At 42.5% G+C, this 24976-nt stretch overlaps 1 protein-coding gene across 3 annotated transcripts in view; it reads left to right on the forward strand.

Moving 5' to 3' along the window:
• The window catches only part of PAX3 (paired box 3), a gene marked incomplete at its 3' end in the record, with an annotated part of 75695 nt that overhangs the window by 36978 nt on the left and 13741 nt on the right, over positions 1–24976 (forward strand). For 2 of the 3 annotated variants that reach the window (XM_084292433.1, XM_084292434.1), the window contains exons 5-6: positions 12973–13178; positions 23788–23953. In XM_084292433.1, coding sequence (XP_084148559.1) covers positions 12973–13178; positions 23788–23953 — 372 coding nt within the window. The remainder of the gene's footprint in view (positions 1–12972; positions 13179–23787; positions 23954–24976) is intronic. The other variant, XM_084292435.1, reaches the window with a different exon arrangement.

Below are 24976 nucleotides of genomic sequence, written 5' to 3' on the forward strand. Positions count from 1 at the left end.
TCTGCAAGCTGCGGTGCTTGCAGTCATGTACGAGTGGAACAAATAGGGATTTCAGTTCAGTGGTGCCATAGCACTGGAAGGCAAGATGAAGCAGGAGACAGAACTTTTATAGCTAGATAGTTGATATAAAGCTTTTCCCAGATCTTTTTTCATCTCTTCCCCTCCCCCTGTAATGTTGAGGACCTGTGGGAAACTGAGAGAACCTTAAAATAGATGTTATCAATTAACCCTACAGCCTAGCAATTGAAGATAGCTGATTTTACAGAGATCAAAGATTGTAGCTATGAAACTAGGCATTTTAACAACTTTTCTGAATTCATGCATTTACATCTTGGCAACTTTGTGGGATTTTTTTTTTTTTTTTTTTTATTATAGCAAAACTGTTTGGGGCCATTTTCACTTTTATATCATATGATTTGTGCTTTTTCTGGAGGTTAAAACCATCAGCTGTAATTAAGCCATTGATTTGTCAGTGTGTAGAAGATCATCTACCAGTGAGCTCCTCTTCATGGTCCAGAAAACAACACAGGTTGTTTCATTGGATTCCCAGCTGGAGGAAAAAATAAATAAAATGAAATTAAAGGACATATACCCTGTGTCTTGTGTGAATGGAAAACTCCTGATACATGAGGGTGATGAAGGGCTAGCAAGGATATGTAAGTCATGTTTAAGGTACATGCTCTCCATTTAGATGATCGAGTTAATTTGTTGTTCAAACTCTGGGTGCCTATGCTGCAGGGATACTGCGTGCAATGTGTTTAGATCAGCGCTGCCTTGGGCTGTGTCCTTGGGTTATAAATGATCCTACAGCACATGTCTGCCTTTGTGAAATTAAAACTGCCTTTTTTTCTCTCCTAGTTTTTGTACTAGGTGATTGCTACCATTGGCCTTAACAGAAGGTGTATGTTGTCTTTGTACGTTTGTTTGCAGATTATGCACTGTTGTGTGCTGTGTTGCATGTTCGTACTCTGTATGTAAGGTGTTCCAGTTGTATGTTTTGGCCATCGATATGTCGAGGATATGTGTAGCATGTTTTGTGATACTGGTCTCTGGAAACTAACTGAGGTAGTGTGAGAACAGAACCACGGAACACGATCAGGAGAAGTTAGTGAGGACTGGGGATCTGGCACCTTGGGTTGCACATCTTGGGTGTTGGACCTGGGCGGTTGTAATTGCAGGTGGGGGTGCAGGAGTTCTACCAGCCTGAGGTGTAGCAGAGGTGTAGTACTTACTGTATCTATACGGCTTCGCGCTTGCTGATAAATACAGGATAGATCAGATAAACGGCCCAAAGCAGCCTCAAATTCATGAGACTATTAGAAACTGAACCACTGTCTAAGCCCCAGTCTAATATTTTATCCCTCTGCTCAGGCTTTTCAGTATTCCTATTTATTTAAAGGCTTATCTAACACTTTTGAGGAAAATCGCTGGATCTTCTTGTATTCCACTATTTGGCACCAAGGCAGAGAAAGCTGAGAAATAGACAACATACTTATAGCAACTTAAGCTCTGTAATTTCAATTACTTAAAATAAGAACAAAACAAAAAAGCAGCCTAGAAAACTCTTGTCGTAGCCCTTTGCCAAAAGCCACGCAGTAGCTGGGGCTGACCCTGCCTCGGCTGCCCAGGCAGTGCAGCAGCAGGTGGGGCAGCTCCTGGGGGAGTTGTATTTTGTAATACACAGAAGGCAATTCCCAGTCCCCAAGATGGGGGAGGCCTTATTTGTTGTTTAATTTGCTCAGTTTGACTTAATTTGTTTAATTTACACCTTTCTGGGAAAAGTTTTGCAGTCAATTTTTCTCCAGACCTGCTTAAAATCATAGTTCTATTTACACAGCTAAGAAAATACTAAGTGCCATGGTGAAGTCTGCTATAATTATATACTGAAGGCAATAGTTGGACGATTTATATGGGCTTAGTAATGCAAGTTTTAAGTTGTGCTCTGTGCATGCTGTGGATTGCATGCCTATCAACACACACGTTTTGTGTCTAATTGTTTTAAACCTCTGTTAATGTCAGAGTCATAAAAGGGGACTTGATGTCAATTAAAGCTTTATCTCATTTTGATTCCTGAACAAATATTCCTTCAAAGTAAGTTATATTGGAGGAGGAAGAAGAAAGAAACGAGAGATCATAATTTTAGTGTCCGTGCAAAGCCTGCAAGACACACCAGCAGGCATCCTGCTGCTTCAGTCTTTGTTTTAGGCCAACAGAGGAATCTTTAAGAAAAGCCAGCGTGTTTATCTCGCAGGCTTGGTGCAGTTATTTTTTCAGTTTCTGGGGCTGCTAATAATTCAGAGAGACAGTTATAAATTTATTGTTTATATCTGTAGGGGTTTCAAAGCAGATGATGTAAGTGTGAATATGTTTAGTCAAATAATTCTTGACATCTCTGCCATTAGGCATTCACCAGTGACCATCATTCTTGGAGGTTTTCAAGAGCGTTTATCAGCATCTGTCAACAAGTAGTAAATGAGGCCAAATGTATGGCAATTAAATATGTCTGTGGCAGAGAATGGATCATGAGTGACTCCCAGCTGGACAACTCTTCCAGCATGGTGTATCAGTACCGTCCACTGACTGTGCTGAGGTTGGCTGATATTGGGCTTTGCTCCGTATTTTGGTTTGTTTGAAAAAGTGTGGGGTTAGAAAAAGCGTGGGGTTTGTCTTGGAAATCAAGCTCTCCATATTTCTTTTGAACAAATAGCAAGCTGTATACCTTCCTTCATTACCAACAAATTGAAGTGCTAATCTTTTATAGCACCGTGCACATGCAAATATATATTTTTTAATCACCTAGATTTCAGTTGTCTCAATGCCTGCCTTAGAAGATGTCTTGCTTTGATTTGTCTTGTCCATTCAGTGTCTGTATGATGGCAACAGTAAGGTCAGGGGGCATCATCTGCAAGCTGTGATGGCTGCTGTGAGGTTTGTCTGCTTGCACACCCAACCAGAGCGGTCTTGGTTGTGTGTAGGTGTTGCCTGGTGAGCTTCCAGGTGACAGTCAGTGGGAAGGGTAATTGAAGGATGACACTCACTGGCACACGTGCTCCATGGGGCAAGAGAACAGGAGAATCTGCAGGTGTCTGACTTTTGCATGGCCCCAACTTAATTACTGTAGCAGCATCATAGGGTGTGTAATGAATGCAACGAGACTGATCCAGGGAGTCTGCTGCACCACTGAGTCCTTCACCTCCATGCTGGCAGCCAAGGTAGGAGCAGGGAATGAAAAGGTCAGGAAGCAGCACAAGGGGGTGCTGAGCACCCTACTGCTACCCTATTGTAACAGTGAAAAGGGTCATTTCATCCCAAATACTGGAACAACCATAAGAGTAGAGGCTGTCTTTGGCCAGTGAGACAGGAGGGTTCAGTACCCAGGTCCACGAGGGATGATGTTGGATTTTGCATTCAGCACCTCAATTCTTACGTAGCTGTTACAGACAGATTTGGCTGGAAAAGAGGCATTTGGCAGTGGTAGGCGGTACATTGGAAAATGAATTACAGGAATAGATCTAGCGAAAGGAGTAATTTTTTCTCTATCTATTAAAGTCTAGAAAACAACAACAAAAATATTAGCAGTTTTGGATTGCTGCCACAAAATATAGCAAACTTTTTGCAAAGTAAAGCAATTTTTTGAGGAAACTGAGTCCGACAAAATCCAAAATTGTTTAAAAGAAAAAAATTGGCCATCCCAAGCCCTGAGAGTGATAGACCTGATCGTACATGTATAATTCAATCCAGTTCTGCAGTAGGTAAAAGTCTTAAGGTGTGAGTGGCTGCAGCTGTGGGTTTAAGAAGAGATCATAGCTTTGATTTCCCATAGAGACTTGAGAGGACTGTGGTGTTGACAAGGAGCTGAAACTACCTACAGCTTGCTCTGTCAGTGCTGTTTCAGATCAAGGATGGTTTTAATACAGGTGTTAGAGCTAGTTAAAAGGTACAGAAAATGTATTAAATGTATTAAAACATTCTCTTTTTTTTTTTTTTTTTTTTTTTTTTTTACTGTAAATATTAATATTTTCAGTATTTTCTTTCAAAATGTTTCAGTTGTGTTAAAGTTGGGTAAAGCCCAGTGAAGCAATGCAGAGCTATTTTTGAAAAAAGCTCATAAACCTTTTTTGTCTTGATGTGCCCAGTAAGTTTGATAACTTAAGGGATTTTGGTTATGTGCGCTGTTTTGTTTCTTTCTTTCTTTTTTTTTTTTTTTTTTTTTTTTTTTTACCTTTTCAAGAAATTAAATAAAATATAGCTTATAGATTTTTTTTTTCCTTCTAAGAATCCATGCTGCCTATGTAGTGAGAGATTGCTGACAGCTTATTTGCCTTGCTTTAACTCTCTAATAGAGTCTCGTTATTTATCTAGAGACTCCTTCATTTGCTTTATTTCATTTCTCAGCTGACAAATTCCATCTCCCAGGATACTCAATGTTTTCAGTCTTAATTGGTTACCAATCAGCTCTTCCATCAGCTGATACCAGCTTGAAGACTTGTTGCCAGTCCCTTCTTAGTATGTTCTGTGAATTGTGCAAGAGAGATTTATCTTTCCTCTCAAGTCTTCCTGTGTTTTAAAGTATTGCCTAAAATTCCAATTTTCTCAGAGCTTGTTGAGATTGACCCTCATTTGGATTTGAGTTTTAGTTCCCTTCACCTTCTCATAAATTTTGTAAATTTAGGAGGCAAAATTGTTCTTTCATGTTGAGCCCTGTGGAAAATTTTCCTTGAAATCTCACTGTGATTTTTGAGAGAAGACAAGATGTTGCAATACTTAAACACAAGGTTGATGTTCTCAGTGTTACCATGGATGCTCCCCATAGGAAGGATTGGAAAAGCCCCCAGATGTAGGCACTCATGAGCTCCTGGCAAAAGTCAATGGGATGTGTTTGTGATGCCTCTTCATGCTTGCAGAAGTCCCTCCTCTCACAGTCAATAGGATGTATTCAGAGGTGGTCTGGAGTGACTCAGAGCCCAGTGACAGTGAGAACATCAGTCTGTCCCAGGGCACTTTATAACACCCGGGACCCTCACAGTGCCTGCTCTCTGCATGAACTTCTTCCCCGGGAATACTTATTTAGTTGTGAATCTTGAGCTCACCCTGGTGTGGGCACCAGCCTCCAAAACCACAGGGAAAGGCCCCACAGGCTGCACCAGTTTTATCCCAAACTGTATTATTTTTTGTTTTGGGTAGTGTGTGTAGAGCTGGCTGAGGGTCTGGCTTGCCTTGGCCTCAGTCAGGAGGGGAGGACTGGATTTTGTGCCCTCCCTTAGCAGGTGTTATGGGCTAGGAACTCACTAGCATTAGACAGTGAGCTCACATGTGTGCATGCTGCCTGTGCAATAACAGCCCCTGAGTGTTAACGGCAGTTCCTTTATGCTTAGTGTGCAGCAGAAAATAGTAATAATTTCCCATGCACATTTACAGCAGTGAAACTTCAGAGCAGGATCGGGCCCACGTGCAAAGATGCCAAGTACTTTAATGTTACTTGTATCAACAAAACAAATCTCTTAGAAGAGGAGGTGGGGGAATAAGAAGAGATTTTTGTAGCTGTTGTATTTGCTGTTTCCTCTTCCCTTCCTTTCACTCTAGAAATTCCTTATCCTTTCATGCACAGTTGAGAATTAGCCATTTATTCTTAGTGCTGGCGATGCAGTCTTTGATATTTAAAATGGAATGTGTTCCTTTTTGATGCTCTGTGGTTTTGAATGAAGTACATGCTAGCAGATTAATGGTGCAGAACAGTTATATACTGGCCATTTTTTTTCCTTTCCATATTATTTCATCATTCAAAAAATTTTATTTATTTTTTTTTTTAGGGACTGTAAATTAACTATTGTTTGTGTGGTAAAATTGTTTTCACAGTGTTGTCATTCTCTTCTAAGTTGAAATCGTTGAATAGCTATGAGCTGTCACATTTTTTGTAAGTTATAACTGCATCAAGCTGTGCTGACAAAATGTCCCTGCATAACTGTTAATATGCATTGTTATTTTAAGCATGAAAACAGTTTAGCTAATGATTTATCTCTTATAATGCAGCACTCGGGGCAGCTGTATGATTTGTCTCTTTAGCAAGTCAAGTAATTTCTTTAACAAAATGTTAAGCACAGATGGGCCATAGGCTGTCAGTTAACCATTATTGTGCATGCATCTGCTTGCCTTCAATGCACTGTTTTATGTATTCAGCCACTTACTTAGGCACTGCTCTCTGAAAAGCGGAACCTACTCTGATTGGCAAATAAAATGTTCATTTGTCTCTTCTTCCTATTGTTTTGTTTTGGTAACACATGTCAGCAGCTCAATTACCCAGTTCATTAACAGCTCCCAATGGACATGATGGCCAACCCATGATAAGGAGGGCGATTGTGGCACATATGGTCAATAATAGCCTGTCTCTTGGTAATTGTAAATAAAAGTCACTGTTGGCCATTTCCTTTTACTGCAGCTACTGTTTTCCTTTTCACTTCGCTGTACAAAGCACATTTCTCAATGTGAATCAGACCAACCAAAATAAAAATACCATCCACTCCTCTCCACAACCTCACTTATATCGCTGCTATGGCTGTTTTTGCCTTTCTTTGCTGACTTTTCAGCTTGCAGCTCACGGGAGATGCAGTCGCTCTTTGCCAATTCTGTTAACCGATTAATTACTCTTATTAATCAGTTTACTTAAACAGCAACATATTTTCTTCCCATTTCTCTCATTCTCTCAGTGAAGACTTTTGTAAAGTGCCTGTGGAGTTTAAAAAAGCCATTTACAATGTTTTTGTAAGCATGCCCTTTGCAAATAGCAGCGGTTTTCAAAGGGGGAATTGAAGTGTGACTTAATCCTTGTTAGATGAGTGAAATTCGTGTCTAGAGCAGAGGGCTGCTTTTGGGTTTCGTTTCTTGTTTTTAAATATATCATAGTCAAAATGCCAGTAAAACAGGTTAAAAGAAATTTTACTACTTATTAGAGTTTCACATCTTATCAAGTATTCTGTCACTTTCTAGCAAGACTGAGAATTGTTTCTCACACACTTTCTGATTCTAAATTTTCACTTTTTTAACAGGGAACTTTTAGTAGCATTAGCATATTTATCTTAACCACACTGAAGTCTTTTGTGTCTTCTTGTTTTGTTCATTGTTTTTTAAAATTTGCTTTTCAGTCAAAGCAGAGCAGTTAACTCTAACTGCTAGCAAATTCCGACTGCTAACAAATTCTGGTCTATGACCTATTAGGGTGAAATTTAGGGTGCTGAATCTCCCAGTGAACTGGATAAAATTGCAGCTTGGGATCCTGGAAAACTTGCCAAAAGTGCTTAGGGGGGACCACTGCAACCCTTAGTTTCAGGGTGCTTTTTTAGCCATAGGAACATGCTTGATCTTGGATAATGGGTTCGGCAGCTGAGGGTCCAAAACAGCTCGCAGGTGTCCGGACGGTGACCGCAAGCCTCCAACACCCGTCCCCGCTGCCGGCCGTGTTCGCAGCAGGCCTGCAGCCTCCAGCCGGGGCAGCGGGCACCCGGGGAGTTGTTGCGTGTCAGGCTTTATTTGTCCGGGTTTGATCAGCGTGGGGCTGGCAGGCTCTGCTCTGCCTGGTGGCCCCTCGCTGTGGCGGGGAGGAGGCAGAGGGAGCTTGGCGTCGCCTTTCTGCGGAAAGCAGAGGGCCGCCGTGCTGGCAGAGAGGCGGTTGCTCGACTCCGGAGCCTTAATTTTATTTTGTATGCAAATGCAAACCTGCCCCTAAACTGGGAGGGAGGGATGGCGGGGAGGGGGGGAAGGAGGATGCTGGTAGGAAGTAAAGATGCAGTTTTATTCTCTTGTGGACTTTACTCTGAGGAAAGAAAGGTGTGTTTCTGGTCCAGCAGCTGCTGGAGTGCCCGATGCCGAAATCCCTCCCCAGCTCAAGTGAGGGTCTGAGCACTGGGGGCTTCAGCGGGGAGCACCAGGGTGAGCCTTTCAGCCTGACCTCCCGATGGCTTCCCCCTTCTCCATCCCTTTCCCCTCCAGTTCCTCAGCCACACCACTCGTGCCGTGTCCAGGCCCCGATGCGGGCAGGGGTCTCGCGGGGCCGCCTCCAGGTGCCGTTTTGGGGCTGGGGAGTGTGGATTAACCCCTGCTATGCGTCCCCTTCCCCCGGCCGCCCTGCCCGGCCCCCCGCCCGCCCCCGCCCGCCTCCTTTGTGCCGCCCGCATCCTGCCAGGCAGGTGTCAGAGCCCTGAATGCGGGCTAGGGCCCTGCTGATGGATACCACAGATGGAGCGTGGAAATCGGCAGAATGGGCCTCAGCCACAGGCCATTTCTTAGGACCCAACAAAAGCCTCCAAATAAGTCAACAAAAATCCCAAAGATCACAAAGAGAAAGTGTCATTTGTCATTTGCCGCGGGTCCCTGTGGGGGCGGCGGCCCCGCCGCGTTCCTCCTCGCCTGCACCCGAGCCGACACGACGGAGGTCACCCGCGTCCCCTCCCTCCCACCCGCATGGCAGCCACGGGTCCCCACGAGCCCTGCCATGAGCCCTGCCACCGGCACGGGACAAGGCGCCGGGAGGGCGGCCTGTGGGGTGAGGGAACGCTGTGTCAACGGAGGAAGGCCAGCAAAGTGGCCAGCAGCCACCCTGCTCTCGTGACTCATTATCCAGTCTTGTTCTAGCAAGACCTGTGGCTAGTCAGAATTCATCTAGCGGCTGCCCTGCTTTAGAAGAAAAGGCTGTGGAAAAAAAATAAAATAATAAAAATTAAACACTTTTAAGGTGCCCAAAAGGCTGCCAGAGAAGCTGTGCCTTCACAGGTCGCAGGAAGGTTGGGTTTGTGGTGTGCGGTGTGCTGCATCCATATGTATGGCTTTTAAATGGTTGTCATGTTTTTGTTATTTAATTATTCAAATGAAATGTCTTGCTGAGAGGAAAAACAATCCAGGGAATGACCTCTTGTGTGTTATTTTGTTGCTCAGTTTTTGCCCCGACACGTCTATTTACAGTGTTTGGAAAACCGATAATTGCAGAATTCCACGTGACCAAACGCCTGTGAAGCTGAGCAGGGACTTCTTCGAGTTGTAGTGCTAACTGGGATGCAGCCTCTCCTCAGGCCACCAGACAGGTCACGAGGGGCCAAGGGACAAATAATTGCTCTTTAATGCTGTAATTCCTTCTTTAATTAAACTTCATGGCTCAGCTACTGGCGGTGCTTTTGGCTGCCGCTCCCATTTTGCTTGGTGTGGTGAGGAGGGAAGCTGCGAGCCCCGTGCACGGTGAGTCTCCTTGTTTCCCATTTATAGCCTGCAGGGCTGGAGTACTGGGATCATTAGCACAAACGTAAAGGCTAGTGATATGTGTGATGTGGGTCTGTGGAGGTGGTGGAGAAGGAAATAACCCAGCTAAAATCCGACCACCTTTTCCTATGCTGAACGGTGTCTTATTAGACCATGGAAGTCGGTGCATCTATTAGAGAGATGCTGCTTAGCAAAAGAGACGTACACCCTGGCTACAGAACAGATGTAAAATAATTACTGCTGTTTTACAGGCTGAGGTGTGTCCAATTTGTGTGCTCAGCCAATACTCTGATAGGCTTCTCACCTATATAAAATTTTAATAACAGTAAGCAAAGATGAGGATAAAAACATCCCTGGAACTAATCCTTGTTAAAAACACTTCATAGCAAATAAAAATAGTGTAGTCTGTCACACAGACATGTAACTATCATTTGAGATTACATTTGTCTGATTTTTAATATCATGGATCAGACAAGACAAAGGAACTCAGTGTTTTCAATAAAGCTGCTCGTGGTAGCCAGGTCTGGTAAAGGGTAATACTGATGAAATCAGAGGGATATGAAAGCCATTTAATTTGATATGCATTTTCTCCCTACTTTAGTTTTTATTACTTTATCTCTAAATGTTAGCATCTGTGTAAGACACATTGTCTGGCTCTTGGATACTTTGCTCAGTGTTTTCTGACTGGTTTATCTTTGTCCGTTTCATATACTGCTTAATGAAATGTAAAGCTAAAATGAAATCAAGTCAGTGTTTTGTTCTCATTGCTGCAGGAATACAGGGTGCAGGGAAACATCACAAGATTTTGCTATGTCTTCATAAAACATTTTTAGAAAGATCATTATAGGCCTCCTGACACCCAGTCAGCGAGGGCATTCAGGTCAGAAACGTGGCAATAAATATCCACTCTAAGCTGCACAGTTTAAGCTGGCTCTTTATAGGCACGTATGTAGGTGCCTGATAAAGTCCCCCCATGCACCCTGCTGTGACCGAGCAGCATCTCACCCTGGACTGGGGGGGGCTGTGCGGGGCCCATGCTGCAGGCTGTGGTGCTTCCCCATCCCCCATAAAAACCCCTGCGGTGTGAGCGCTGCTCCAGGTCAGGGTGCTCAGCGCCACGTCTTTGCATCTTTGCTCCGCCGTCGGGGTTGTGCCTGCCTTCAGGCAATCTGCTCTGCGGAGAACTTTCAGAAGTACAGTGCCCCACTGCTCCAGCTTGCCTCAAGTCTGCTTTTCAAAAAATGAGCAGGAGCAGAACAAAACCTAGAGGAGCCCTTGCTTGACCCAGGCGGTAAGGGTAGAAGAGAGTGATGTAGCTGCGTGTGGGTGCCATAGGTATCTGAGGCTAACATGGGGAAATGACTGAAAAAAAAAAAAAAAAGCCCTGTATTTTTTTTTATGTTTAATTGTATTTTTGAACACCAGTATGAAGCTATCGTGTAGCTTGGCAGTTGGAGGAAAGCAGGTGCCACTGATTCACTTGGGTTGGGGCTCCAACTGAGACTTGGGATTTGTCACCAACTTCTTGTGTTATCTTTATTTTGGGATACCCTAGGATTGCTTGTTTTGTAAGGCATGAACTTGAACTACTTGGGACAGGATGCTTGTACTGATTCCCCTTTGTCATTAGGGACAATATTCTCCAGAACAGCTAAATCCAGTCTTACTTGGGGCAAAACTTTTGCACAAGCAGGAGTCTGAGAGGTGGATGTTCTCACAGTGCATTTATGTTGAGCTCTGTGGGAGTTTCTCCTGATGTCCTGCATATGTTGGGTCCAAAATATTTTTGGTGTCTGGACAATGAAGATATCTTTAACATAAGAGCCTCTTTGATAGAGTAATTACACTTTTTTTTTTTTCTTTTTTACGCAGAAATCCATAAACTCTTCAGCTGAGCTGCTTATAAAAGAACTTTGTCTTTCTCATGCTGTAGGACTAAATAAACAGATTAGGTGTATTTATTAGTTCAAACAGCTTGAGTGAAATTGGAAATGTAAGATAGCTAGTGCTGAAGAAGGTGGGGGGTTTTAGCTGCAGCTTGAGGAAGAGTGATTTCTGTTCTGGCTTTGTGTTCTCAGCTACTTTCAAATAAATCAAGTTAAGAAGATTATTTTAAATCAATGTCTGTATCAATAATTTATTTGGAATTATTGAAGCAGTAGAAGCAATGATTGCATTTCAACAGAACAAGCAGTTTCAGCATCGCTGGGGAGTGTCTGCCCTCTTTAGGTGGTTTCCCTTGAAGTCTTGGGGAAGAAGGGGAATGCTTGTTGCCTGGGACAGCAGCAGATGCAAGTGAAGACTGGCTTTGAAAATCTGTGTTTTTTTTTTTTTTTTTTTTTTGTTCATTATGGCTTGCTGGGGAAAGAAAATGTGGTTGGGTACTGTAAGAGTCTTTGCTGCCTTCACAGCTGTAGCTATGGGTTTAGCCCAGCCGGGCTGTAGCTGGAGTGCATTCAATTACCAGGGAGCACAGCCTGAAGCTCTCGTGGGCACTGAGATCGCTCCACGACTTCTCCTGTAAGGCTGGAGAGTTGTCCTCCAGCTCACAGCATGGGCTGGGACGGAGGTCCTGGGAACCAGAAGCATATCCCAGGGGATGTTTTTTCATGGCTTTGCTTAAGCACCTGCGTGGGGCACGGTGCAAGGGACCTGTGGTCCAACACTGGGAGGCTGGTCTGCTTGCACATCCCGTGAGCCACCAGCATGCACCTGCATCTGTCTGTAGCCACGGTCTATTCTGGAAAGCCTCCCTAGGCTAGGAGGACAAATCATGAAATGTTAGGGGAAGGAGGTGATGCAGCCTGTTCTGTATTTCAGTTCTGGTTGTCACACATGTGATACGCTAGTATCTCCTTGCATTAGCGACTGGAAGAGTTGAGTCAAAACAAATTATTGCTCTGAGCTATTTTTACAGGAATTCTCTGTACACCATGTCTTTTTTTTTTTTTTTTTTTTTTTTTTTAATTAACACTTTTCTGGACTGTTCAGAGGTTGTTAGGTGGTCCTAAGACAGGCAAGTAAGTTGCGAGAGAAGGAACATTTGAATATCCATTAAACATGGAATTCAGAATATAGGATAAATACTACACAAGCCATAAAGTGAATATAATTGAAGAAACCAATTCTCCTAAATTCGAATATTATGTAGTAGAATATTATATTCAATGCTTCTTCAAAGTGTGATGTTGTAATCACTTCCATAACCATTTCAGCAGTAAGGTTTCACTGCTGGATCTATAGGGAAAGTCACACGCACGTGCATCCACAGTGTCAGACCGTTTAAGTTACAGCACGCACACCGGTGTGACAGATATTTGCATTTGTTTAGCAGTTAAGGGAAAAGAAGGAGGCTGTATCATTTGGATTTAAGCAGAACTACTTATGGTTTTAAGCACTTGGAAACCATTGGAAGAGTTAAAGCAAATCGAATAATTTGTCCATTCATTCAGAGAGATTTCTAGAGGTCCTTAAAGAATCTTGGGTCAGAAAAATGTGATAAACTCATACCTGAACTTCTGATAATTCTTTTTGTTTGAGCACGTTTGCGCAGTGGAACATTTAACTCTGATTTGTTTCTCACTTTTTGCGGTTTTGAAGTTTGCCACTCAGTTCTGAGTCATGGGAAGAAAAAACAGCTTTTCCATATAAGAAGATTTCATAAAATCTTTTGATTTTTTTTCCTCAACTAAAGATAATTTATTATTATTTTTTTTAATTTCTTTTGAGCATCAGCACCCCAGTCTGATGAAGGCTCTGACATCGATTCTGAACCAGACTTACCTTTAAAAAGAAAGCAGCGTCGTAGCAGGACAACCTTCACAGCAGAGCAACTGGAAGAGCTGGAAAGAGCTTTTGAGAGGACACACTACCCTGACATTTATACTCGGGAAGAACTTGCGCAAAGAGCCAAACTCACGGAGGCTCGAGTTCAGGTATGTATTTAATAGCTGCCTAACAAGGGGAATTTCCTTTCCTATTAGCATGGCAGTCCTTTTATATTTTCACACGATCCTGTTCTAAATTAAAAGGAAAACCTGAAGCCACGTTGTTTACAACCTTAGGGGTTTCTACATCTGTACATGGACAGTGATTTTCCAACTTTGTAAAACAACTGCTTTGAAAAACATTTTTTTGTGTGTGTTTTCCCCAGTAATTGTTCCATACCTACCATAAATACAATACTGAGTCTTTAGAGAAGAAGGTCTATTATCCCAGTTTGTTTATTTTATGCATTTGACAGCACTCTGCATATAATCAGTTCAGCTGTTGTGCCAGTTTATAGTTGTTTAACTGATTTCATCTGTTGTTGTTTGGGTCTTTCAGGCATTAACAGAGGAGAGAAAAACATTTTAAAAAGGACAATGTGTTTATAGAGCCGTGCAAGTGAGCAGAATAACTAGTGCAGTATCTATAGTTTACATTTAGGTTAGCTTTTGAAGTTGATTCAAACCTTGTAATATCTCTTTTATCCCCACTGTCAGTTTAATTCAAAACAAAATAAACCCTCAAATAACTGTTAGGTCTTCACAACTTCATGTAGATCTGGATTGTCTAAAACAAGCTAAAGTGCTGGAGGAGTAAATCATGGAGTTGATTTAGATTAAAAAAAAAAAAAAAAAAAAAAAGGCATGAACCTGGGTTTTCAGATGTCCAAAATGCTCAAATAGTAGCTAAATAATTCTGGAATAAACTGCAGCCAGGAGTTCAGGTTCACACTAAGACTTGCTCTGTTTCACAACACAGAAGCGTGTCCTGTGAAATGTTTAATGCCACAGGCGGAATCCTCCACTGCTCTGGTGCTCTTTCACTAATTGACATGCGAGAGTCATTTGAAAAAGCGTGCCCAGCTTAAATCAGTCTGAGGTGCACGTGTTTGTAAGCAAAGGTGCGGTTGGGTGACAAGCAAAATGAGTGGTAGCTTGTGATCTAACCAAGCATCCAGGTGGGTTTGGCTGCTTTGGTGAAACTGTTGTTGTGCTTTGACCCTTTGAAGCTCAGCCTGAGGCATTCAGACTCTGGAAACCGAAATAGGCTTCAAAATATCCCTCTGACCTTTTAAGACAAGGATGCCTATTGCAGCCTGCCTGTGTTTACTGACTACCATCTCAAAAGATCCTGCCTCTGTCACTTTTACCTGATAAATGTGTTTGCAGAAGACTTCAGACCAAATTTCTTGCAAGTGTTTGTTATGACTGTGCAAGAAAATCAGATGTATGGATGAATTTGTCTGGAGGGCAAACTCAGTGGTGCATGCCTCTCTTCTTAACTTGTTTACTAAATAAAATGCTTGCAAAACATCTTCGTATATAGACTTGGGCCAGGTAAGACCAAATCAAGCCCTGGGAATCCTTCATGCAGTAACATAATATAGATAACTTCCTACAGACATACCGTTACCAAACGAACAGGATCTAGGATATGACGTTTTAGGCTATGTTAGCCTCAGTGGAAAGATACGATAAAATGAAAAAGACCCTGTTCATGTTTTTCTAAATCAATGACCCACAGCTAGAAGAAAAGCAGAACTCTCATTAACATAACAGCTGTCTTAATGTGGCTTTAACCCTGTGACTTTTTACATTCCTTATGGCTTCCTTGGTTCCCTTGAGACGCATCTTGTCTCACACCACTGCTATGATCTACAGCCACACGAATTCCCCAGTACCTCTGACATATGGATATTTTACCTCACCCAGCATGGAGGAAAGTTCCCAGTCAATCAATGATTAAAATACCAGAACAAAACCTTTCTGGATTAAAGATGAGCCGGGGCTGAAGTAGCCAGCCTGTGGGTAGCTTCCTAGTGCACTCCATCTGTCTGGTACCCTTGGAGGCTGGCAGAGTGCTTTAGCAGTGGATTAAGGAATACAGGATTTTCCTTATCAGCATTCAACACCTCTCTACAGCCCCTTAAAATAGCCACCTATGATGGGCATGAAATAAAAGACGACCTGTGAAAAGAAATAACCTTAAGAGACTCGAGCCTGAGAGGGCTGGATAGCCATACTGATGTAGCATTCAAGCTTTCTTAGTCACACTTCTGTTTTGGTAACAGTATGACAGAGATCAGAGATATCAAATTTTATATGGTCATATACACAAAGATCTCTTTGACTGCTTCCAGATCAAGCATTATGTACAAGAGCTGGCTCTTTGCAGCCTGAGTCTGGGTAAACCCAGAAAATTCTTTTCTTCTCTTGAGATTTTCTAATGGGGTTGGCTGTAAGGACTGATCTTGCAGATTGCATTGCCTGGGAAGCTATTTAATTAATATTTAACTGATTACAACTGGACCAATGGGGTATTCTCACAGTCCCTCCATGTCTTCCTTTCTCTACCCTGTCAGTCCCGTGCTTCCCCTTTCCTTCGATTCCCCAAGGCGATCTCTGAACACCCACGAAAGGAAGAGTCTTAAACCTCCTAACCATCTATTTTCTCATTTCCCACTGTTGAAGGGTAACCAAATGCATGTTTCTAAGCTGGAGGGGGGTGGGGAAAACCACCTCTGGGCTGAGATCAAATTTAGAACATTTCAGCCCCTAAGGGGAATTTTTTGAAAGCTACAAGCAACTGAAAACAGACTTTACACTGTGAATGTTATTTGTGTACTTAAATTGTGGGGACAGGAAAGGCTTTTGGGGGAAGAAATGTTGAAACAAACTCCACGTTGCAAGAATCACAAGTACTATAATTATCACAAGTACTTCAGCACTGAGTGTAATAAAGCGTTAAAATGCTCCCTGTGATTTCTCCTGCCGTGCCTTTGTGCTCAAGGACACTGTGAGTCTCTCCCTTGTGTCTGAGCCTGGATGTCATGTGGAGACGGGGCAACCTCCTCCCCTGCCTCTTCCAGAGGCACTTGGCTCTGTTCTGCACATTAGATGCAGCAGGAAGGGAAAAGTTCTTTGGTGTTGTGCATTTATCAGAGGCAATTCCAAAACTTAAGTCCCCATGGTCTAGAATGACCCTTTTTTTTTTTTTTTTTTTAAAAAAAAAAAAAAAAAAAAGTGATGCTCTTTAACACGAAGTTAAAACTTCACATATTGTAAGTTAAAATCACAAATGTGCAGTGCTTTACTGGAGTAAAAAAAACTCTTTAAAGAGTAAAAAAACTCTTTAAAACCATTAAGTCAGAGTGCAGGCCCTTAGTGTCTCTGGCATACTTTTACTGAATTAATCTGGAGGCTAATTCAGAAGTGAAGTTTTCTGTAGATACAGATCAAGGGCTCTTTCTGAGCTTCAGAGAAACACAGCTATGGTTTCTTTTAACAAATGGTGCATAGGGACTGAAGTGGGTAGCATCTTCTCTGGCCACCTTCTGATTCCTGCATCAGGCTTATTTTTAGACCTGAATGAACTGGGCCAGCTTTGGCAGCAGTTTGGAGCCTGCCTCAGCCTGGCGGTGAGAAGTGTTTCACATCATCCTTCTGTTCTAAGCCTGGTTTAAGAGCAGCCTGGGGTGCACTGTGCGTGCCCAGCGCCTCCTCGCCGGCTGGCGGCAGGGAGGGAGGTGGTGCTCTGGGCAGCCCGCTGAGCCTTCAGGTTTGCTGCGTGGCAAGTGAAGGGCCAGCAGCCTGACTCTGCTGACAAGGACCAGCTGGTCAGACCCATCTTTTTGGGCTGCGTGTTGAAGGCAGGCCTCCTGCCTTAACAGAAACGAGAGCCGCGTGTTGGGCTGCGTGGGGATGTGCGCCCCGCTGCATGGCACAGCGTGGGGCAGCAGGTCCTGCCGTGCCGGCTCCTGGCCTGGGCTGGTTGCAGCTGCATCTGCTGCCCCTCCAGCACCTCCACTGCCTCCTGGCCCCTGCCCCAAGCAGGGCGTGCGGCAGTCTTGCTTAACCCCAAAAGGCCACGGGGGAAATTAGTTTGGACTCTTTTAGTCCATGAATAATGCTGAAAAAGCAGGGGAAAGTGGGGAAGAATTCTGAAACATGAATACATCCTGCCTGAAAAGGCTTTTCTAGGCCAAATCCCAGGTTTAAATTGTTTTGATTGAAAACTTTCAAAAAGAAAAATATGGTTTAACAGAAGAGTGTGTCTGACTGGCTACTATGATGGGGTTGAATAGTCACATATCAAACTCATAGTAAGTGTGTTAGCTTTTGTAAAAAGCTTATCACAGCCTCAGCAAATAGAAGTCCCACGAGCTCAAAGTCCTGAGTAGCTGGAAGAAAAACTGTAAAAATATTTTCTTTAGTGCTGTGCTTGCATATTGTTTTCTTTGTTTCACTCTGGCACAAGGGAGGGAAGAGAAGGGTTTTGGAGAAGACGACAGAGGGGGGCAAAGGTGAGAGAAGCAATGATGACTTTTAAGCTACTAGCAAGATTTGAGAGCTCTGAAGTCCAATCTCTTCGATCTCTTAGCTTGAAAAGTCTCTTCTCAGGGGCAAACAGTGAAAAGCATTCACTGGGAAATCATGGGAGACAGAGGACCTCTGCCAAAAAAAAAAAAAGTCTTTATTTGCACTCAGCTCTTCTGAAATGGTTTGAGCTTGTACTTCAGCTGCATGGTCCTATGGGGAGATGGGATAAAGGAATGTGGGACAGATTCAGAAGCATTTAAGACCTCTCAATAGATCTTTACAGTTATTCCTAATGTGGTTTATGGAAAATTTATAGTGTCTCTTTTTTCAGCCTCTCCTTCTTGCATCATGTACAGGATACAGAAAGAAAATTCTGTGTGCATTCTTGTAGTAGATAACCCTGTAATTGCGTATTTTTTTTCCTGGGGTAAAGGAGGAATTCATATGGGTAAATTATTCAACTACAAACACATGGAGGCCCAAGAAGACGTTTATAAATATAAAGGAGAAGAAAGGATGTGATTTTGATTCTATTTTTCTGGTCTCTGCTGCCTGAGGGCTCAAATTAGTGGCGCTTTAATTTATAAATACACAGTTCAATGCGCTTATTCGTCAATATTCTGCAGAACTACTCAGCTGCAGTGTTTAGTAGTAGTTGTGCAGGACTGAGTCAGCCTTTCAGAGAAACATGTGAGAGTTGAGTATTTTGGATCACACTGGGAGAAGGTTGCAAGTCATTCGCTTTGGCACAGCCTAGTGGTTTGTCTTTTTTTGGGGGGTGATGGTTTTTGGAGGGGGGGGATGTTATTTGTCTTTTATTTGTTTGTTTTAAAAGAACTCAGGTTTCCATCACATTGCTAATGCAGCATGATGATTTCCATCCCTGCCAACAGCAGTAGAGTTAGCCTCTAGGCCTTTAGCCTCTCCCCATCAGAAGGCAGCTCAACTGCTTCTGATATCCCCCAGATGGGTCCCCTGGTGCATCCAGAAGGACTCCTGCTTCCAGGACAATAGGACATGGTTTTGGACACGTGGAATTGGGGTGGGGATTACGATGGGGAAGAGGCAGATACCATGAAAAATATTGTAAGGCAAAAGGAGGGAGATTAAATAAAATAAAAAACAACAAGCAACCACCACTCTTTGGCTAAAATTAGAAATGCCATTAACAATACATCAGTCTTTTGACTTTGTGTGTTTTTGGCACTCATGCTTGCAATGGTCAAGACTGAGTTTTAACAAAATATCCATGAGTTTCCTGCAAAATTTGCATCTCAGATGTTTTGCCTTGGCAGTTCAGAGATCTTTTTGCCTTAAAAGCACATAGAACACTCTGTGTTTATGATCAGACTGTTGAAATGTCAAGGCTAATTACACTAGTGTGTTCCCAAGTGAATAAATGCATCTTTTAAAGAGTATCCTGTTGAGATCAATGAAATAAGATGCTGGCATGATCACTTGCAATCTAGTTAAAGCAAAAATGATAATAAGAAGTAGGATCTAAATATTAGAAAATAGAGAAGGAAGAAACCTATTAGGTCACTTAATACATTCAACACCAGTGCAATATATATATATATAATTATTATATTTGTTGAATATTATATATAGCATAGTGATTTCTTTTTGGTCAGTCCAGTCAGTTCTAAATGCATGAAGAACTCGGGCAACCAGTGCTTACTTCCCTTAAATGACTTCCTTTTATTTTACATTGCGCTCACATTTTTCTTCAATTCTCTTTTTGAGGCCTTCAGAGATGAAAATTTTGGCCAGGCTCTGTGGTTAAACTTTGTTTCCAAATCGCCAGAGTAATTTACATTCCATCTCTGAAAGTGACATAGGAACTGGGGAGCCAGAGTCTCACTAAAGCAAACGTGACTTGGCTGCTAGTGCAGACATGGCTTTGGGATGCCTGGGTCACTCAGGCAAGCTGTGTTTCCTCTGGCCGTGTGCGCGTTTGCACAACAGCAAGCACAATGCTGACCCAATTTAGAGCTTTTGAATGCTATACCAGTACAAGCAGGTCATATTGCCTCTGACACAGTGCTGTTTGTGTAACTGTACTGCTGTATTTTGAGTCTCCAAAACACAGTAGCTTTTATATCCTTCGCTTTGCTTCCACGAGGAAATTCGATGTGGTAGGGGTGACCGCAGTGCTACCAGGCCTTGGGCTGCCTTGGACTGAGATCCTTGCTGTTGCTGGTGAAGGCAGAATACAAAATACATCAGTTTGTCTGGTGAAGCAGGACGTGGATACTTTAGAGTTAGTTTTCTCTTGCTCCCACTACAGGATGGCAGTTTCTGGTCTCCCAGTATGATGCTTGTGATTTTTACTGGTGGTTGTGCTGTACTTTGAGCTTCAGTGCGTTTAGGTGGTGAATGCCCAGAGGTGAGGCTGTGGAAGAACAGAAGTAAGCTATGGGGAACCTGCTAGATTTGAAAAATCGACTTGATAATGTGGGGAGTTTGTAATTTTGATGAAATTTACCGAATGTAAGAAATCTCTGTGTTTAAATCGTATTGGAAATGAACAAACCAAAGAAAGCATTTCCCTGGGTGTTTACAATCTGCTTTTAAGCATACATGTTGGCTTGTGCTAATTAGAATTATTTTTATGTATTGGCTTAATAATGACAAAAAAATTCAAGATTTCTTTAATTAGCAGTAAAAATGTATGTGGATTTTTCCATGATATGTGTTGATTATCATAGAATCATATAATATGATTAAATGCTATGATTTTTTTTCCTGAAATGTTCAGTGTAAGTTAAGGCAGCTGAACATAGTCTAAGTAAAATAATAAGATTTCACAAAAAAAAAAGTATCACTTCATCTAAAGCAGAAGGCATATAACTGCTTCTGAATAATGTTTGGCATCTGACTCGTTTTAATAAATATTACATAAAATATAAATAAAATGTTTGAGTTATTTAGTTTAGAGTAGTTTGGTCTTGGCTTTCTAAAATGGATTTTCAACTTTTTAGCGCACCCATTTCACTTTCTTCATATTTCCTTTTCTCCTTACACTATTTCGTCTTCATGTTCTGTCTCACACCTGAAATCTGCAGTTTCTTGGTATGAAGTGGGAGTTTAACACGATTGCAAACTGTGATCGGATCCATCATGTTTCAAGCACAGGTCACCACGGCAGAATGGCCAAGCCACGCTCGGTAGTAAAAGCCATTGCATTAAAACATCCAGAATTAGATTCAGAGCTTCAGTTCACTTGTGAAAAGGTGTGATGGTCACAGCTGGGGCTACACTTACGGTCATTTTTTATGATAAATACTTTTTACTTTTACCAAGGCAGATCCAAAGTCTGTTAAATGGAAACAAGGACATACGTGGATGAGCCCCCTGGTGCTTGCTATTAAGGTTTCTTTATGTGCCTTTCCATTGCCAGGTACTGAAGAGCGTGTGTGGTTACAGCAGCAGGGAGACCTTGGTGTTTGTGAGGGGGCTGAGGCCTTGTGGCAGATTCTTTGCATGGGCCAAAGTCCTGCAGCCACGTTCTGCAGAGGGGTCATTTGGTGGAAGCTCATTCTGCGGTTTTGAATATGTTCAGAGTATTTTGGCGAACCAGTTTTGGGCTACCTGTGGTGCTGGCCGGGGGCCTGCCTCGCAGCTCAGCGGGCCGGGCTGGTGGGGGGGTGGGTGGCAGAGCTCTGCGTACGTGTGTTTGTGGTGGGGCTGCTTCAGGCTTCTTGCTGCCACCGAGCGTGTCCCTTCATGAGAGGTTTAATGCGTATATGTAGTTCTGGAAACAGGCACATCTGTAAAATGAGTCAAGTATAGGCAAGAGCTATCATCTGTCAATGAAAGCATAACACGTGGCATTAATGCAAATCACTTGCTGCTACTGAATTCCAGGTTCGGATGCAACTCATTTTAACAATGATCCAGAGCTAGAAGACAGCCGCTTATCTGTAGTGGAAACAAAATCTCGTTACCTCATTTTGCTCAGGGAAATGCACATCATGTAGTTCAGCTAGTGTTCCCAAAGCGTTTGAAGATCACCAGATAACCCTCTTGACCTGAAGAAGGGAGAGTGTCATGGAGAAAGCAACAGTTAATGACCTGGGTGGGCTAATTACAACATGCATTTACTGTTCCTTGCTTCCTCTGTGACCTCTATTATCCTTCCTAAATGCTCTTTGGCTCTTTAGCGAGCCCCTACCTCCCTCTTCAGAGTATCTTGCCTCATCTTTTTTTTTCTTCTAATTTTCAAAAGAGACCTCTGCAGGAGTATGAGCCTCTGGTAGGCCTCGAGGAGTATAAACAGGTGGAAAGTCTGAGGAATAAATGAGGAATTCAGACTGAAATGTCAGTGAGGGAGGCGAAGAGTAATGAGAGAGGTGAAAAAAAATGTAGATGTCTATAGGATGGGAAAGTACAAATATTCTTGAATCTAAACCCATCTTCAACTGTTGCTCATCAGATAGGTCTCACCTCTCCACCCCTGGAGTGCCTTGTCCTGCAAGCTGCCTGCAGAAATAGTTTGTGTTGAGGCACAGAGAGGTGTTGTTACATATAGCAGAAAAGCAAGAGCAGGACTCCTGAGGTAGAACAGAGGCTCCATCTGTATCTCCATCCTAAATCTCAAACTGTACTGAGGGTGAGTAACGGAGGAGGAGGCAGCTGTGTGCACTGAGCATCACCTTCTGAAAAGAGGGTGAAGCCAGATCAAGTGTTGTGGTGACAAATGTCCTACACCAGAAACCAGGTAGCCCTGTGAGTCCCCCCACTCCTGCTTATGAATCAGCAAGTGGTGGAGAAGCCAGGAGCGTAGTCCAGAATGTTCTACACACTTACATAAGGGCCACAGATGGTCTAGGTGATGTTACACCTAGAAATCTGGTCTGTGATGGCTGATTCATAAGCCAGTGTGGGCTGCTTGCTGGAAGGGTGATGGATCTGAGACCTAGCTTATTTTTACAAGTACGTCTACGTGTGGCTAATTAGCTAATGTGCCTCAGTGGCTTTCAGGGTAGACTGCCCATGGTCTGTACAGATGTACCTTGTGAGATCTTAACTGACAGTTAGCATCTTTTCTAATTGATGGTATCCAGCAGTTGCAGCTGCTTCAGGGCATACAATTATGAACAATAACCTGTCTGCTTTTTTACAAAATGTGTGTAGCCTTGCTTATCTCAACCTTTCTCTTCTGCAGTGATCCACCTCATGGAAAAGGTCTAGCACAGCAATCTAGAAGATGCTCTAAATCTGCAGCAGGGCAGTGCTGATGCAAGCTGGCTGCAGGTGTCCCTGCTGTGGCTGGCTGCCCTTCGTTCAGATTTGTGATGTGTAATCACTATTAATGTAACCAATATTTATTAGCCTACATGCTGCAAATATTACTGTTTGCATCTGTGAAGTCTTGCCTCTTCCTTTCTTGGAAGCAATAAGAGCCATCCAAGAATTGGAAAACTTAAAACATGAGCTGAGAATGATGTGAAGGAATCACGTGTTGGTAGAAAGCAGATTTATAGCTGAAATGTTCCACTAATCCAAAACCCATCTGTTTGATACTCTGTCCTGAGAACAGATTTCAAAGTGGTTTTGAAACACTGATCTTGCACTGAAATTCTGATCTAGTGTTAATGTCAAGTTAAGAGATGTTTTGTACATATGTGAGTACATGAAAACTTGCTGGGAGGGCTGTGGTGGATTTTTTTTTTAATTTTTTTTTTTTTTTTGTACACAGAGCTTGTATTTTTCAAATTGAAGGCTTAAAGTTCTGTTGATAATTAGGGCAATATAGCATCCCAATATACAGTAAATACAAGCACCTTCCGACAGCACATCAAGGAGTGCTGCTGACTTGTCAGCGAATTAAATATAAAGGCAATACAAGCCAGACCAAATAGTGGCTGGCACTTAGATCAAATGGATAGATGTTTTTCCCTTTCTCATTAAATCTGGCACAGTAAGGATAGTGATTAATAGCTGTTAAAAGCACAAAAGCTTGGAAGCATTAGTCAGCTTGTTTCTCAGGAGGCTGTAGTTAAGAGGAAACTGGGGTTTGGGATTCCTGCATCCTGTATGTTAAACCATGGAAGTCTGTGCCAAGGGCACTTCTCCAGGAGCTCTGAGCTGATGGCAGATGTGCCCAGTGCGCATCTTCTCTCTCTCTCTCTCTCTCTCTTCTCAGACACATTTTAACTATGATGCTATTATTTCTGATGCACCATTATTAAAAGTACAAAATATCAAATGTGCCTAATTAAAACATTTGTAGGTCTGGTTTAGTAACCGTCGTGCTAGATGGAGGAAACAGGCAGGAGCCAACCAACTGATGGCTTTCAACCATCTGATCCCAGGAGGATTTCCACCCAGCGCCATGCCAACTTTGCCGACATACCAGCTCTCCGAGCCATCCTACCAGCCCACCTCCATACCGCAAGGTACAGTAGCAAACAGGTACTTGGTTAACATAGTGTTATTCGGGGGTTCCTGTCTTGATCTGTTGCAGAAACATTTTCTTGGCAAATATAGAAAAAAGAGTGTTGGCTACTTTAAGGTCTGAATCAGTGATGGCCTTGTGAGCCTGCTTATTTTAAACATGTACAGATTAGTGTTTGTTTTGCTGCAAGAAAGAGATGGTCACACATGAAGGGTGCTAGTTATAGGGAAATAATAGCCTCATGCACTGCAGAGGAGTGCTGCTGGTACTGTGATGTGCATGTTTTCCTACCTTTGTGCTGCATTGGCCTCCTTTGCTGAGAGTGTCGTGTCCTGTCCTCTTCATTGCTTTTGATGCTGATGCACTGGAAACTTCTGTAAGTACTCTGAGTAGTTACCTGATGTTGGAAATAAACAGCTCTTCAGACCACCATTTTGCATCAGATAGTAGCAAGTCTCAGTATGGTAAAAATCTTTCTTAACTTTACCAAATGCTTTGAACTCGGATGGATTGGAGAAGGGGAAAACAGAGCTTTAAATCTAGGTTATACTAGATTCTACTCTTACGGAAAAGCCTTACAGGTGAGATTGTATAAGCCAAGTTACTGTTACTGCACTCTCTTTGCTGCCTCCATGAGGCATTGTATGCTAACTGTTGGTGGATGTTGTTGCCAGGTTATGTTCTAATTAGGGGAATTTTGTAAAGCCTGGGACTTCTCCCATCCATTGCTAGTTTCAGTATAAACCATGGCAGAATTTCTGTGCTGTGATGAGGAAGGGAAAAAGCCTGTCTTCCAAACAAACAAAGCTTTGTCTTTGTGCATATATTTCATGTGCTTGTATATAACTATATAAACCATATAAAATATATTTATTTTTATATATTATATATAATTTTGAGTTGTCAATTCTAAACAATGTGCCTGCTAAGAATTGTCTGAAAAGTGCCTGTGTCTGTTGTTATGATTTTTACAATCTATTTAATAATGGTGATTTCATGGAATTTTTATGTCATTTAACTGGCC

Source organism: Netta rufina (genome assembly GCF_964035555.1).
Source record: "Netta rufina genome assembly, chromosome: 9".
NCBI lineage: Eukaryota > Metazoa > Chordata > Aves > Anseriformes > Anatidae > Netta > Netta rufina.